At 35.1% G+C, this 16,863-nt stretch overlaps 1 protein-coding gene across 2 annotated transcripts in view; it reads left to right on the top strand.

Annotated features, from left to right (window-relative positions):
- The window catches only part of ZFHX4 (zinc finger homeobox 4), a 184,678-nt gene that overhangs the window by 149,623 nt on the left and 18,192 nt on the right, over nucleotides 1-16,863 (top strand). For both annotated transcript variants that reach the window (XM_074386973.1, XM_003940698.4), the window contains exons 5-7: nucleotides 1,937-2,005; nucleotides 9,812-9,928; nucleotides 16,148-16,281. In XM_074386973.1, the coding sequence (XP_074243074.1) occupies nucleotides 1,937-2,005; nucleotides 9,812-9,928; nucleotides 16,148-16,281 (320 nt within the window). The remainder of the gene's footprint in view (nucleotides 1-1,936; nucleotides 2,006-9,811; nucleotides 9,929-16,147; nucleotides 16,282-16,863) is intronic.

Raw genomic sequence — 16,863 nt, 5'->3', positions numbered from 1 at the left:
ATTAATGGGTATTATCTCTGTTAGGTATAGTTGACAGAGCTCTGAAATTAGATTCCTGAAACTCTGGAAAGCTACAAGAAAATTCTCATCTTCAGATTCATCTGTTTTAGGATATAGGGTGTAGGTTAGTATTTTATATCAAAGCATCTTAAGTGACTTTGATATGTCTTACTCTGTCCTTACTTCAGAATCTGTGAAGATGACAAGCTGCATTTAGGGAGCTCAAAATTTATTGGGAAAACATACCTAGACCATGTAAAAATGAATACATCCTGATAAATGCTGAAATATACATGTAAGCTAATCATGATGGCTGCACAGAGGAGGCTTCACTTGCTTCTGGTTTTGAGGGAAGAATAGGAGGCTAAAAGCAGAAGAACAAAAAAAGTATTCAAAGTAAAAGGAACCACATTGATCAAGGCATAACAACATGAGAAGTTGTTGAGAGAAGGGCTTCTTGAGTGGCATGTAGGATGCCCATTAAGGCTGTGATTTATTTGGAAACTACTCGCGGATATATAAGTAAAGACCGAGATTAAAGTTTTTCTTTCATGAGAAATTTATCATATAGTGGGTGAGAAGAAAACATAATAGTTTTGGGGTGGGGGGGCATTGTGTGTTTATTATGATTGTATTGTTTTTAAATAGATTACTACTAAAGGCCAAAGGTTTTATGCACAGCAGGAAAAACAATTAATAAATGTAATAATAAAGCCTTGGTATGCAATTCTGTTTTCAAGGTTAATTATTTGTTTAATCAAAGCCTTCAGAATCGACCAGAGATGCTATTGCTAGAAATAGTAGATAAACATGTTTCCCTTCGGCAGTGTAAGAATTGTATGACTATTTTTTAAACTTCTTGATAACATCTGGTCTTTTCTGACTTTAAAGACATATCACATCGCATATTTAGTTGTATTATTTTCTATTACTGCTACTATTTGCATAATTCTATCATCATTTTACACATGAGGGACTTGAGGCTTAGCAAGGTTAAGTAATTCACCCAAGCCCCATACCTAGAAAGTGGTGGAGAAATGATTTGTACTCAAGATTCTATGTTCTAAAAAGATAACTCTTGAGATTTTATGAGGGATTGGATTGGAAAGACAGGGAACTTGAGGCATATAGATTATTATAAAGGCTACTGAAATGGTCAGGAAAGAGAAGACAGAAGGAATAGAGAGTGCTGCATGACAAGAGACACTAAAATGGAATCAACAGCCGGTGATGACTTGGTGTGGAGAAGGAATGAGATGTGGAAGGAAATTTCTGAGGTCTAGTTGTTTTGTTTATTCCATAGGTTTCCCTACAATAGGGTGCAAAAAGGAATCATGCAGCTGGGTGATGATAATGATTTGTGTTTGGTGTTGAGTTTTGTAAACCAAGACATTGTTGGCACTTTTGCTCTAAAGCTCAAATAAAAGATGAGAATAAACATGTGGATTTGCTGATGACTTGGACTTATTCTTCAGGTGCCCCCTGCAGTGCTTGATGTTTGCTTTGGCACATCAGCTATTATATACAGTAATATTTCTTTCTTTTCTTTCTGGTACCTTCTCAGAGAAGTAAAAGTATGCTACTAATTTATGTAATGTGTTGTTGTCACTATAACACATAATCCTGTAAAATGTAGGCTTGGCCGAATAGTCCATTGACAAAATTAATAATGAGCCTTTCCTGCTCCCATGTTTTCTCTACTAGTGTGTTTGTTCTGTGCTGCTAATAATTGAGAATTAAATCTAATCCTATCACTCCCCGGACTGATTTTGCCAGCTACTGCTCACTAGGATATAAGGTGTGCTGGAGACTCATCTGAGCTTCTCCTGACACTTATCTCTCCTGACTGCCAAATTTTGTGTTCTTGTGATATTAGCTGTGATGTGAGAGCTGGATATAGTATGCTGATTACCTTTCACTCTGATGTCTTCTGCAGAAACTGCCCCTTTGGGAGCCAGGACTTGTGATGATGATCTTACAGAGCAGCAGTTGAGAGCAACCTCAGGTAATTGTTTCTATTCCTTCTCAAAATATTGCCTTGTCTTAAATGAGTTGCATTTGTCACTCTCATAATTGATGTAATAAACATTCTCTGGAATTTCTCTAATTAGATGTCATCATATGTCTTATTCTAACAAGTAAAAAGCAAAATCAAATAAATTCAATACTTGGAAGTATATGTAAATTAACTTTACATTTTAGAGCAGTTTTAGGTTCACAGCAAACTGAGAGAAAGGTACAGATTTCCCCAATACCCTCTCCCTTGACCCATGTATAGCCTCCTTCATTATCACTGCCCCCCACCAGAGTGATACACTTGTTCAGTGATGAATCTGTTTATTGACACAGCGTTATCACTCGAAGACCACAGTTTACAATAAAGATTACTGTTGGTGTTGTACATTTTATGGGTGTGGACACCAGTATAATCACATGTATCCACTGTTGTAATATCATATAAAACAGTTTCACTTACCTACAAATCTTCTGTGTCAATCTATACATGGTTTCCACTTCCTTGACCCCTGGAAACCAGTGATTTTTATGGTCTCTATAGTTTGACTTTTTCCAGAGAGTCATGTAATTGGAATCAAACAGTATGTAGTCTTTTCAGATTGGCTTCTTTCACTTAATAATATGCATTTAAGTTTTCTATGTGTCTTTATGTGGCTTGATAGTTTATTTCCTTTTAGTGCTGAATAATATTTCATTGTCTGAAAATATCACAGTTTATTTATTCACCTACTGAAGAACATCTTGGTTGATTCCAAGTTTTGGCAGTTATGAATAAAACTACTATAAGCATCTGTGACCAGGTGTTTGTGTGGACATAAATTTTCAACTCCTTTTGATAAATGCCAAGGAGCACAACTATTAGATTGTTTGATTAACAGTATGTTAAGTTTTCTAAGAAACCACCAAACTGTCTTCCAAAGTGGTTGTACCATTTTGCATTCCCACCAGCAATGAATGAGAGTTCCTGTTGCCCCACATCATCACCAGCATTTGATGTTGTCAGTGTTCTGGATTTTGGCCATTCTCATAGGTGTGTAGTTGTATCTCGTTTTTATTTGCGTTTCCCTGATGACACGTGATGTGGATTTTTTTTCACACATGTAACCTTTCCTATGCTTATTTTCCATCTGTATATCTTCTTTGGTGAGGTGTCTGTTAAGCCCTTCAGATAATTTTTTAATTGAGTTGTTTGTTTGCTTGTAAGAGTTTTAAGAGTTCTTTGTATATTTTGGATGACAGTCCTTTATCAGATATGTATTTTCCAAATCTTTTCTCCCCGTCTGTGGCTTGTCTCATTATTTTCCAAGAGTATCTTTGAAAGAGCAAAAATTGTAATTTTCATCAAGTCCAGCTTATCAATTCTTTCTTTCATAGATCATGCCTTTAGTGTGGTATGTAAAAAATTGTTGCCAAACCCAAAGTCATCCAAATTTTTCCTTATGTTACCTTCTAGGAGTTTTATAGTTTCATTTTTTTTGCAGTTAGGTCTGTAAACGGTTTTGAGTGACTGTTTCTGAAGGATTTAAGTTCTGTGTCTGGACTCATTCTTTTTTTTTTTTTGCATGTGGATGTCTGTACCTGCTTAAAGAATAAGTTAAAACTTCTGCTAATAATTTTTTACATCAATATTTATACACTATGAAACTTTACCTAAAATATAGATTTTATACAAAATATATGTTCATAAACTGGATATGATATTATTTTTGAGAAGTCAAAGAGCTCAGTTGATGAAGTTAGTTTTGCAATTATTGAATTCACTGGATTTTGTATAGTCTTGTCAACATATCCACTAGTCCTTTTGCTTTGGTTTATATATATGTTAAGAAAAACAGCAGTTACATCTTCTTAGCTGCATTATATTCAGATAATTTAAAAGGAAATTCACACATACTGCTAGAACACACTTCATTTATTTCTGCTGTATATTTCTGCTTTGTAAGTATGACTTCAGTTTCCAGATTTATCCAATTGGATTAATAATGTACTATATAGAACAATAAATGATTACATGGTTACCAAAGGTTCTTTGCATTCACAATGGTGTATTGGAATACTTAAAATAAAAACAATTTTGCAAGTGAAAACATCCCTTCCATATAAAATCAGGACATTCCTTATAAAAAATTCTATCTTTAAAGTTAAGTTTACCTTTACCTATGCATGTCTCATAAATATTTTTTTAAATGTTATTTTCCCCTCAAAAGCTAGAAGACATATTTAAGATGAAACAGAATAAACCTACTCTGCTTCCCAAACCTCAAACCAATGGAAAGATTTCATTAATGACTCGGGAGTGATATGGCAAAAATCAAGAGCTATGGCAAAAATTTCAAGCTGAAAAGAGATTACTTCCTGTCAATATGTTTCTTTGTTGTTTTGTAAACAAAGACATCAAAATCTACATTATTACTTCAGTCTCTCTGAGAATCTTTAGACTTAGATATTCCCATACTTTCTGGATATTTTCATAGTAAAGTTAAATACAACACATTTCAAATTGAATTTCTTTTTCTGCAAAACTATTTGTTCTCATTTTTTCTCCATCTCAATTGATGATATCAAACCATAGACTTAATTGCCCAAATAGTGAAATTAGAAATCATCAATTTTAAGTAAAACATTAGTGAGTGTCTTTTATGTGCCAGAGACTGCTAAGCATACATTGTGAGTAAGACAGATGAAGTCCCTGACTTTAGATAATGTCTTTAAATGAATAAGCAAAAAAGTATTTTCAGATTGCAATAAATGTGATAATGGAAGTTAAAAAGGTGATATGTTAGAGCAGAGGTTCTCAAAGTGTTGTCCCCTTTCAACAGCATCAGCACAACCTAGGAACTTGTAAGAGTGCAATACTGGGCCCCAATCCAGACCTACTGAATCAGAAACACTGGAGGGAGAATCCAGCAAGCCCTTCAGGTAGTAGTGATTCTGCTGAAATCTAAGGACCTTACTTGTGTGACAGCTCTTCAGCTACTTTAGAAGCAGTAGTCAGAGAAGCTCTCTGAGGCAATGACAAGTGAGCTGAGTCCTGAATAATGAAAAGGAGCCAATTATGCAGTTTGGGAAAATGTGCTTCAGAGTTGGGAAAAAGTTGGTCCCATTCCAGGAAGAGAGAGAACGCTAACGTGGAGAAAGAGTGAGTGAGAAGGAGTGTAGTGTAAGATGCAGCCAGAAAAGTAGGCAAGGGCTTAATTGTTTCAGCCCTAGTAAGGAGCTGTTATGTTATTCTAAGTGAAATAGTAAGCTATGACAGGGTTCAAGCAGAATGGATTGATTTTATTCAGTTGTGCAGAATAAATTATAGGAGCACAAGAATAAGTCTTAACTAGTTATAAGACCACTGTAGTAATATAGGCAAAAGATTAAAGGCACTGACAGGGAAAATGCAAAGTAGATGGATTCAGTATACATTAAGTATTGTGGAAGTAGAAATAGTAGGATTTACTGATGGATAGGATGTATACCAGTGGAAAAGAGAAGACTAAAGGATAACTTGCTTGTGATGGGTGGTGGCACTGGTATTTGCAATGGCAAAGAGGGGGAAATGGAGTAAGATGTGTTGAGGGGCATAAGAGCTCTGATTTTGGCATATTAGATTAGATAAACTTACTAAAAGATTTTAAGTAGGGATGTCAGATTTCAGTAGATCATTTGGAGGATGGATTTGAGTAGGGTGTGACTGGACAAGGCAATCATGGAGGAGTCTAGGAAAGAATGCTTACAAGCCAAGGTCTCCTGTACAGAGATACTCCATATGCTAATATAAAATAAAGACGTCTATGTTACTATGCTTCCTGTTTATATGAGCACTTCATGAGTTTAAAAAGTATGCAATGCTTCCTTAACAGACTCAGAGGAGAAGGATCCCAAATCCAATTATATGTTAGGATGATAGGAAGTAAGGGCTGGGCATGGTGGCTCACACCTGTAATCCCAACACTTTGGCAGCTGAGGTGGGTGGATCACTTGAAACCAGCCTGGCCAACATGATGAGACCTCATCTTTACTAAAAATACCAAAAAATCGCTGAATATGATGATGCACGCTTGTGGTCCCAGCCACTTGGGAGGCTGAGGTGGGAGGACTGCTTGAACCCAAGAGGCAGAAGTTGCCGTGAGCCGAGCTTGCACCACTGCACTCCAGTCTGGGCAACAGAGTGAGACTCTGTCTCCAAAAAGGAAAGAAAGAAAGAATGAACATCAGTGTTATCCCTTTGATCTAAGTAGTATAAATGCATCATGTTGTAGATAAAGTAATAGCAGTTTTCCAATTGTTTGCTGTTGTTCAAATGAAAATAAGCTAGCCATTCAAAAATGTTTCTTTTAAATATAGTCAATGTGTATATGTAGAGTGACTTATAAGATCATTTTAGATATGTCAAAAATGCTGGGGTAAGTTTGTTGTAACACATTTCTGTACTATAAGACTATAGTATTTTGCCTTCTATTATTTTGAAACATGTAAAAATGAAAATGTATTCTTTTTCTGAAAATTGGGACATTCAAATGGACCTCAATATACATGGTAAGCTTAAGTATAAACATATCGTAAAGATTAATATGGAAATGTTGTATTTTCTGTATTTCATGAAGCAAAAGAATAAAATGCATGTGGCATATACATATGCTGTATACATATAATCTTATGCTGAATACAACAGTATTATGAAGTGCTTTAATACTTTCACTATTATTGCATGTAATATATTAGTGAAGAGGCTTATTGATGAAAATGAAAACCGCTTTGGCATCTTTATTTTGGAATTTTATGTAGTGTATTTTCCTCAGTTCTGCAGTATCTATTTAATACATTTAATGTTTTTTATATATATGTGTGTGTGTTTTCCCTTACATTTTATAGCATTTTACAGCTGAGCATACGTGGTATTTGAAAGTTAGAATATAGCCACTCCTTCCCTTAACCCAAGTTCTAACCTACAGGGTTTCTAGAGAAAGTGGTTTCTCCACATTCAGACTCTGGACTTTAAAGTCTATTTATACAATGAATGTCAAATTTATTTCTAAAACCCTCTTTGAGAATAAGAGTGACCTTTTATTCTGACATATATGAAACTTTATGGTGTGTATAAGTCACCTTTTGATTATTTTTTGCATGATTAAAAATTTGCAAAGTTCTTATGGCTCCAAAGAGCCTACCTGTAATAAACAGCTTTCCCCTTCTAAACCACAAAACAGGTTTGAATTGCTTGAGCATTAGAGCTAATTGCCTGCCTACTTCAAAGGAAGAACCTGAAAAAAGAGGTGGTTGGGGGGTGGGCAGGAGTCACAGAAGCAGAGGCATTGCAGGCAAATCCACCTCTAAATGTTATGAGTTGTGGCTTGGAGAAGCCTGGCAAAGTTATGGCCTCAGAACTGCTGTTTGCGATTAAGTTGATGGGGAGAGTCTATCCCACAATCTTTCCCTGCTGCTGACACAGAGTCTTTGTTCACATTCAGATTTCTCAAACTGTTGCCAGGGTCAGGCTGAGGTCAGACACCACAGTGATGTATAGAAGAACATGTCTGGGAATTTCTCTCACACTTAAAACTCATACCAGAAAATGAAGAAGAGGACCCCGCAAAATCTGTCTGATGAGACCCAGATTATATACTGTAGCTTTTCTTTTAGTGCCTTCATAATTTTCTTTTTCTTCTCCTGACACACAATGTTTTATGAATGTGAGTTGCGATAGGCCTTACAATTTTATGTCCCCTCAAGATAAGGACACTCAGTAGCACTCTGACACTTCATTTTCCAGCCCTGGGGGAAAGGCCCAGTAAATCTACTCCAAGAATTCTTGCATCCCTTCCCCAGGATGAGTTGAAAAGTAATTGCTACAAGCTGTCATAGGTCAGGAACTAGAGATCATGTCACGTGTGTGGACTTGGGAGGGACACAGCCCAATCCAGTTGATCTCAGCCCTCCAGCCTCCCAAATCCAGCTCGGCCAACAGCCACTGTACCTACCAGCATGGCCTGGTGCTGGCAGGAGGGAGCCTGTGTTTGCTCAGTAATTATCACTGATGGGTGAACGCAGGCTAGTGCCAAAAGAGGTGTTGTTTCTTTCTCTTCTTCAAGTTAAATTTCTGAGTGTATTTGCCTGAAAGGGAAGCTTCCCTCAAACCTTCAGATGATTGACCCCCTAAACAAGGGCCATCCCTCTGCTTTTTGTGCAGAGGCAAAGGGCAAAAATGGAATAAATGGATTTGTATGGTGCTTTTGAGGCCTCACAGTTGAAACAAACTCTTGTTTTGAATGTATTAAATGTCCTTGTTTTCCCTTTAGCTTTTTGGAGTTTCCTATTGAACCCAGAGCTGTCTCCTTCTGTTGTTGTCCTGATCACACAGTTGTAGAGTGTGGCTGGCAAGTGAGGCACTAAATATAATTTTTTTTTTTTTTTTGGTGCTCAGCTGCTGCATATGACAGTGGATATTTCATTCTGCTGTCAGAACGTTATTAATAAAACATGGGGTGTGGAGAGGGCCACGATTTTCCCTTTCAATCACTATCGCATTTGCAATGAAAATTTTATTCAGTGTGTAATTTTCAGTTAATGCTTGACACTTAAAATGTCCATAGCAGCGTTTTGTATGGTTATTGAAGGGTTAATTGTATCATGTTCTCTGCATAAAAGCTCTGCTTATCAAAAGCAAATAGAAGAGTGTATGCAAATGTGTGTCGGTGACCTTTTGCCTTTCCAGGGTTAATTTATATGGTCATTAAAGATTTTATGAAATTGAGCAGCCTGGTGCTTCAAATCCCATTTTACCTTCTTCTCCTAATTTATGTAATTCCTACCTGAACAGGGGAATATGATTTTTATTTTTTGTGCTGCAATGAAAACAGCATGCCATGCGGTGGGGAGTTGTGAGCCTGGTTATCTGGCATTACTCAGATTGCTAAAAATTCATTAAAATGTGACATCAGCACAGTGAGAGACAAATGATCGCAGGATGAAAGAGAACAGTGGGCCTTTCACGGATTAGTGCTACACAGCCCCAGCATAGAGGCTAACTGCATAAACAGATTAATCCACCAGCAGTGGCATAGCTAAGATTTACAGAATAATTAAATAGGGTTGAGTTACTATGAGGATTTCCATGTAATCTAGCTGGTGTGAACCCGTGAATGAGGTGTGAGGTGATGCAGTTGTCATAGAAGTATACCTTGTTATATCCTATGCCCGGTATAGCTCCCCCTACAGAAAAAAAAAAAAAAAAAAAAAAAAAAAAAAAAAAATTCCCAATGTAACTGAAGTTTTGAGATCTTACTCTAAGAAAATTCCAAAGAATTCCTTCGGCGTCTGGGTTCTGAAAGCAGGAGTAACACCTGTCCTATATTTAACCCGTTGTTACAACATTATTTAAGGTTTTTTTTCTAAGAATCTGTTTTTCTTCTTTTTTTTTTTTTTTTTTTTTTTTTCTGACACCTATCCCAGTCCATGGAACATCATTCATGTTCTTACAAGGTTTTACTCTTGAAATCACAGAATTACCTTATTCCCAATTGTTAAATATGTTTTGGCTTAAACTGTACTAAAAAAGAATTTGTTTTAATTTAGTATAGACCCATCCTCTCAATGGATCCTCTAAAGAAGATCCTTTAAATTCAAAAATTGGCATTGGTACAGTCAGCATGATCAGTATAGAGTTTTGCATAAATGTGTGTGCTCATCTGAGTATGAATATCTGTAGATGATTCGTAAATAACAAAGTTTTCAAGTCGTCACTTAGTTTATTTCAGTATGCATTTTGGGTTTTCAGTTCTGCTGACTGGTCTGCCTTTCTTCACAGAAGAACAAAGTGAGGAGGCAGAAGGAGCTATTAAGCCTACAGCAGTGGCCGAGGAGGACGAAAAAGACACAAATGAGAGAGACAATAGTGAAGGCAAAAACTCTAATAAAGACTCTGGTAAGATACGAAGATGCGAGAATCTTTCACCTTGGCATTTCCCTAGATCCATTCCCTGCCATCAACTCTTCCTTCACCATCCCCCCACCCTACAAAACTTATTAAAAGCTTTTATTCATTTTAAACTGTCTGAACATCCCAACTACTATTCATTGCATGTGCATTTTGCATGTGATTTCTATCAGTAGCCTCCCATTGACCTATTTTTAATCATAACCATCTGACAGAATAGATGTGGATAAGTTGAAGAATATTACAGGACGACCAGTGAGATTATTTTTTAATCAAATCAGTTTGTGTGCTTGTAATTTTTTAAGCGCCTTTCATTAATCTTAGCTATACTTGTGATTCCTCTGATGGCATATTAATTTTTTATAAGCATAGGATTAGATATCACTTGAATTTTGTCATTCAGTCACATGTAATCCCCCACCAAACCACGTAACCCTAAAAATAAATGCTATTTTTTCTTGTTTTTTTACAACTTACACTCAGGAATTTGCCCTTTTTTAGGGCATCTATTTGAGGTATTTCAAACAAAATCCAGTGAAAAAGTTTACAGATGATTCAGCCTAAGAAAGAGGAAATATCATTGAAAAGGGATTAGGTGCTGGGTAATTCTGATCTTCTAGAATAGACAAATCCCAGTAATGAAAGCTACTGTCTTTGAAAACAAACCTTCGTGTCATGACATTTACTTGTGCACAAACAAACCCTAGGCCAGCATCTGGTGTGGATACCTAAGGCTTTTTCTGTGTTTGATTTGGCAAATATATGACTTCATCCATGCTTTGTATGTATGAGATGGAAATCTATGGTTGCAGTGAATATTACATTGGCTACTTTTGCTGCACGCTATACCTAGTTTTATTATGTTGGACTCACTGAAGCAGAAGAAGTGCTGAAACGGGTTCAAGCCTATTAGTTTCAGGTAGTCATCTATCTTTTCCTTGAATTCCAGTGACAGCCGCATATAAAGGAGCTTGTATTCACTATGAAGACATTGGGTTGTGCAAAAAATATCATTTTTACATGCAAGTTTATTTAAACCTGAATCATCCCACATTTGTAATTCAGTCTTTGCATATCAAAGTTATGCATTCCCTTTAAAAATTATCTGAAGGGCCTCTCTGCTCCCCTCCCCACATTGTTCAGTACTAAATTTATTTCAGGAGGCCAGTGAGAAAAGCGCCACTGAGATTTTCTCCTAGGATATAGTGTCTAACATACGATTCTAATTTGACTTAAACAAAGATCTAAGGTTGGTATTGAGCTGCAAGCAATGTGAAAAGAAGCCATAGCTGTATATTAGTAGATTGGCTCCTGAAGTTACTGAGGAGGAATTAGAAGTACCTAGTGATAAGTTCGTGTGAAAGACAGTACCATCTAAACTTTATTTGGAAAAGACTGGAAATTGCAAGGTGGTTTGTTCACTTTCTGTGATGAACTTCATCAAATTAACTGATTGCCTGGGTCAGGGAGGGCAAGATTCTGTCTATCTTCAGTGGTATCTTTAACTTAGTATTACCAAAACAGATTGCAGAATATATTCTTCGCATTCTTCAGAAGAATACGTAACAGAGTTATCATATTTGTGTTAATTCAATGCGCATGTAATACAGAGGTATATGACATTATGCCAGGTCTTAAATATATAATATCCAATACCTTGTAAAGGATGGATTCTGGGATTCTCTAGAAAAATTGATCTAATTTTACTATTGAGGAAAGAATCTAGCTTGGAACATACCACAGATGCTGAGGCTCTGTCTTTACCAGTGCCACTTACTGATCCACAAAAGTAGTGGGCTCAATCACTCCCTAATAGCTTGATGAATCATTGTTCTTTCTTGGGCACCTAATTGTACCATCCAGACAGGACGTGGGCATATGAGAGGATACAGATAATTGTATAAAGGTAGTTATTTAAAACAAATTTTATCCCCATAGAAATGCTTTCCTAGGTTTATCTATAGGGATTGAAAAATGAGCTCTAAGCAAGGACCAACTAAAAGCAATTGCTGAAATGCAAATATTTAGCTTTAAAATCTTCGAGCCTTCAAGACAGTTCTTGTGGTTGACAACACGAACATTTAACAAAGTTTTCTGCCTTCTAGATTGAATGTTTTTAGGTTTAAAAAATTATTACATGGGTTTTTTTCCCTTGTATGTATTTCTAATGATTGAACAACCACTTCTCTTTATTGTTTTTCTTTATGTGTATCATAAATGTAAAAAAACATACTAGCAAGCTTACAAATTAATCACTATCTTAATATGTTAGACGGGAAGGCAGTTTGACCCAACTTTAACATATAATTTTTTAGATAGTAACGAATTAACATATGTTAGGAAGACCATGTTTGTGTTAAGCTGTTGTGCTATGCTGCTGACATTAATCTGCAGGAGGAGAGCTTTCAACATGAGACTTGGCAATATGCAAGTTATATTTGTTGAATATTCATTCATAATAGAAAAGCTTTCTAATGCCTCATTTATATTGTCATTTAAATCTAGTGCCACTTTAGATTAATTATAATCCAAATTATAGCTCTGTGCAGTACAAGAATTAATACAGAGTTTATCCAGATTAATACATTTGCATTGAAAATGTAATATGTCTCTGCCTTGGCTAAGGGGACCACATTTTAATAAGGGAGTAAACACGAGGAAAGATGGAAATTAACCTTCATTATTGCAATTAAAATTATCCTTTCATTCTAGTCTCATTAGAGAGAATACTGTATTGGTAATTATAATTTATAATTATTTGGAGTTGAATAACATCTTCTGTTATATCCAAGTTTTATAGTATTCAAACTTTATTAAATACATTGACTCATTAATAATAACTCAGTACTTTGTTTTATTGTTTTTTTTCAAGATTTGCTTCGAGTACATGTGCGTTATTGGATTTTTCTAACTTGTTATGAGCATAAACCATTTTACAGCCTTCTGTATTTTAGGGATTGAAAATTATTAAGTAGGCGGCATCTGCATTGAAATGAATTATGTCATTTTTATATTAGCAATCTCATGCAAGTTAAATAATCCCATAACTGACAGATAATCATTTTTTCATCTATTTGGTGTGCTTATTTGCAATTAGACTTCATTTTTTTGTTAAAATAAATTAAAATGGCATTGTTTTTTTGAGAATATTGTGTTATCCTCAACAACACAAAATAAATTAGGATCCTATTTTAAAATTTTTTTCTGATCTCAGTTAACAAACAGGGTTTATTTCAAATAAAGTTGCAAACATAAACTATAAGCAATCACAAAACTTAATCACAATCTTCCTCAAATTAATTGGCCCTTACTTAATAGGCATTTCCAGGATAAAACAACTTAAAGAAAAGATCCCAAAGTTGATTTTCCATGATTACTGGGGATGCCATAATATGAAAGCTAAGATAGTATCCCTTTGAGTAAGAAAGGCATACACGCATAGAATGTAACATCCTTCCTCTTTACAAACAATCCTGATGACTTGCCTCATCCTCTAGAGTCTGATTTTGTCATGTTACCACATCTCAGTATTCTCTGCTTTCTCTTACTATCAGTGCCTTGCATTTTTGAGACACCTAACTAACGTTTGATGTTCTAGATTTATTTATAACTTCCTTACAATTTCAAATGAAATAATCTTTAGGAGGCTCCTGGCTTATATTAAGATTATGGTTTAATTAGCCAGAAAACTTTTGAGACCGACACATACTGTGTTGAATACTGTAGCCAACAGTTGTTGCAACAGCCATATGATAGTGACCCTAAAACTTAACTCTTACTTATTTGAAATGGCACAGAACATCACTAAATTCAAAAGCAATTATGTTTTTGATGAATATTAATAGGCATAAAAATAAAATCAATATATTCTTAACATAGATGGTATTAATATACCATATATGTACACCAGTGTGTAGGCTTAGTAAAACGTTTCAGATCTTAAAATCAATACTTTTTTTGATCCTTGACAGTGTCAGCATGAGAATAAAGTACACATTATATGTGCTTATGGAAATGAGTCCATAGCTATACATTTAATAGATTTAGAAGTTTCTGAAAGATTTATTCAATTTCTGATGATCCAAAGGGCCTGCAAGCAACAAAGTCACGGAAATTCTCTTTTAACTTGTGTGTGACAGTCTTTGATAGCACAGGGACTTGGATCAACTTACTGGTCATGTCCAATTCTACCATGTACACAAAAGAATGATAGAGGGATATGACAGAGTATTCTTCTCCTAAGGTAACAAATTCTTACTTATTAGTGGGGGACCTTTTAAAGAAACATCTCATAGGAGAAGGCAATTGATAGACATTGGCTGATTTAAATGGCAATGATTTTATACAACTTGGTCTGACATTTTAAGCAGTAAGTTTTATTTGAAAATATAAAATATCATATTGTTTTATTAAATGTTTATTTTTAACACTTTAAAACAATATTCCAAAGTATATTCAGCTTTGAGAAAGAAAACTATATTTTTTGATTCCAGAGTTAATTATGACAAGATCATAGGACTTACAACTTTCCTATTTTGACATATCTTTGGATATGAAATACTTGGGCATTTTAAAATCAATGTAATGAAGCTTTTCAGTCTTTCCTGGATATAAGTTTACTCAAATTCAAATACCATAAATTATTTTTAAAATATCTAAAAATAACCTAAATTTCTTCAATAAATATATATGAAGACAAATGTACCAATTCAAATAAATTCTAGTGCTTGTAAATCTAGAAATCAGTGTATAATCTGATGAAAACTTTGTATTAATTCTGCATGTACCATGAACCCCAAGAAAATAAAATTATTGTCATGATATCATTTAAATTCTATTTTAATTTTGGTCTGCATGGAATCACTCTTACTTTTATATTTCTTCCTGAATTTGAAATTTCTGAAACTACTTAAAAGGTATAAAACATGCGTCTCTAGCCACGGTTGAAATAGAATGTATTTTTTTGCTTTATTTTTACTTTGTTTCCATAACATCCTTGACCTTATTTCTAAATTAAAACTGGGTTATTTTGCAATAAGGTGCAATTTGTTCATTTATATGAACCTTATGTGTATTGAAAAAAAAATTAAGATAAATCTTCATGCACAGCATACAATCAGATTACGCCTGGACTATATATTTACGCGGGGTCTGATAGCAATCAATGGTTTAGCTTCATTGCATTTCAAGATGTATTTGCACCCAGTTGTCCAGTGATAGTGTCCTCACCCTGGAAATAATTTAGTTGCAAATTGAGTGGAAGATGGCGAAAATTGAAAGTTAAAATTAGAAATACTCATAATAAACAGCAGAAAAAAGGTCAGATGATGCCGTGCTATGATGAGATTGGAATGGCTGGTAAATGAGGTTTTGTGTTTGTCATGAGATGTATGTGACATGCCTACTCAATGTCGCTGTAATATCTAGCCTCACAGAGGAGATTATCGGGCAAATTGATGCTGGAAAGAATTTTCTGTTAGATTGGGAAATTAGAATTGCACTATTTTCTTTGATGTGTATGAGGCTCCTACACGTAACACTGCTCATCTAGGCAAAATTTTAAATCGTTTTTAACACCAAATATTTGTATTAACCTCATGAAACCACTGTCTTCTTGAGATTTATACTCATGTACAACCAACTGCTGAAATACCTACAGTAAACAGTAAATTACTAATAGCAGCAGCTGATATATATGATTAATTTTTGAATCCTTTCCGTTTTTAAATTCCATTCATAGCATAAAATTAGTATTTAAGTTTCTGCATTACAACCAGTCAGCCCTTCTCAGAATTTTGAAATCTTTTAATTGTCAATGAATTTTAGAAAAGAGATAGGTAATTAAATGTTAGTTAAAATAACGATTTTTTTTTAAGTTAGTATTTGTGAATGAGAGTAGATTTGCTTTAATGTGGTAAAGGCATTCTGAGACACCAGAGAGCGTGTGTTATTGATGAATCTTTCAAGGCCACCTAGGGTTATCTAAACATGAGACAGGAGTGCATTTTAAAATATATTTATAAAGTCCACTTAGAGGACAAAAAGAAGTGTTCTTTTTGCCTTTTGAGATTAGTATTATTTAAAATTGCTTGTTGGCTCTTTTTGTGATTCAGTTTGTTTAGCATCACAACTGTTTGAAAAACATAGTTTTTCTCATTTTGACATTGTGTTTTTAAATTGAGTTGTTCTATTCTTTTTGGGAATCAGGGATAATCACACCAGAGAAGGAGCTAAAAGTCAGTGTGGCAGGGGGTACCCAGCAACTCCTGCTGGCAAAAGAAGAGGATGTTGGAACAAAAAGGTCAAAACCTACAGAGGACAGTAAATTCTGTCATGAACAGGTAAATACTTTTTTCCCCTTTGCTGTGTAAATCTGTATTTTTTTTTTTTATTGCTGCTGATAGTTTTAAAATCCCAAATGTTTCCGTGCTGTTGAAATATATGTAGACATTGCAATTGACAATATAATTAACTTCTGGTATTTTTTTTTTTTTTTTTTTTTTTTTTTTTTTTTTTTTTTTTTGAGATGGTGTCTCCCTCTGTTGCCCAGGCCAGAGTGCAGTGGCACAATCTCGGCTCACTGCAACCTCCGCCTCCCAGTTTCAAGAGATCCTCCTGCCTCAGACCCCCTAATAGTTGGGATTATAGGCACACACTACCATACCTGGCTAATTTTTGTGCTTTTAGTAGAGATGGTCAGGCTGTCACCATTTTGGCCAGGCTGGTTTCGAACTCCTGACCTTAGGTGATCCACCCGCCTTGGCCTCCCAAAGTCCTGGGATAACAGGTGTGAGCTACCACACCTGGCTCTTGGTATTACTTCTGCTGTTCTGATGTCATCAGAATACATTAACTATGTTGAAATAGCTAGAAGAGAAGATTTGGAATGGTCTCAGCACAAGAAATAATGACTGTTGAGGTGA

The sequence above is a fragment of the Saimiri boliviensis genome, chromosome 15 (assembly GCF_048565385.1).
Source record: "Saimiri boliviensis isolate mSaiBol1 chromosome 15, mSaiBol1.pri, whole genome shotgun sequence".
Taxonomy (NCBI): Eukaryota; Metazoa; Chordata; class Mammalia; order Primates; family Cebidae; genus Saimiri; species Saimiri boliviensis.
Note: the sequence above shows the minus strand (reverse complement) of the source record. Positions and strands in the feature narration are given on the sequence as shown.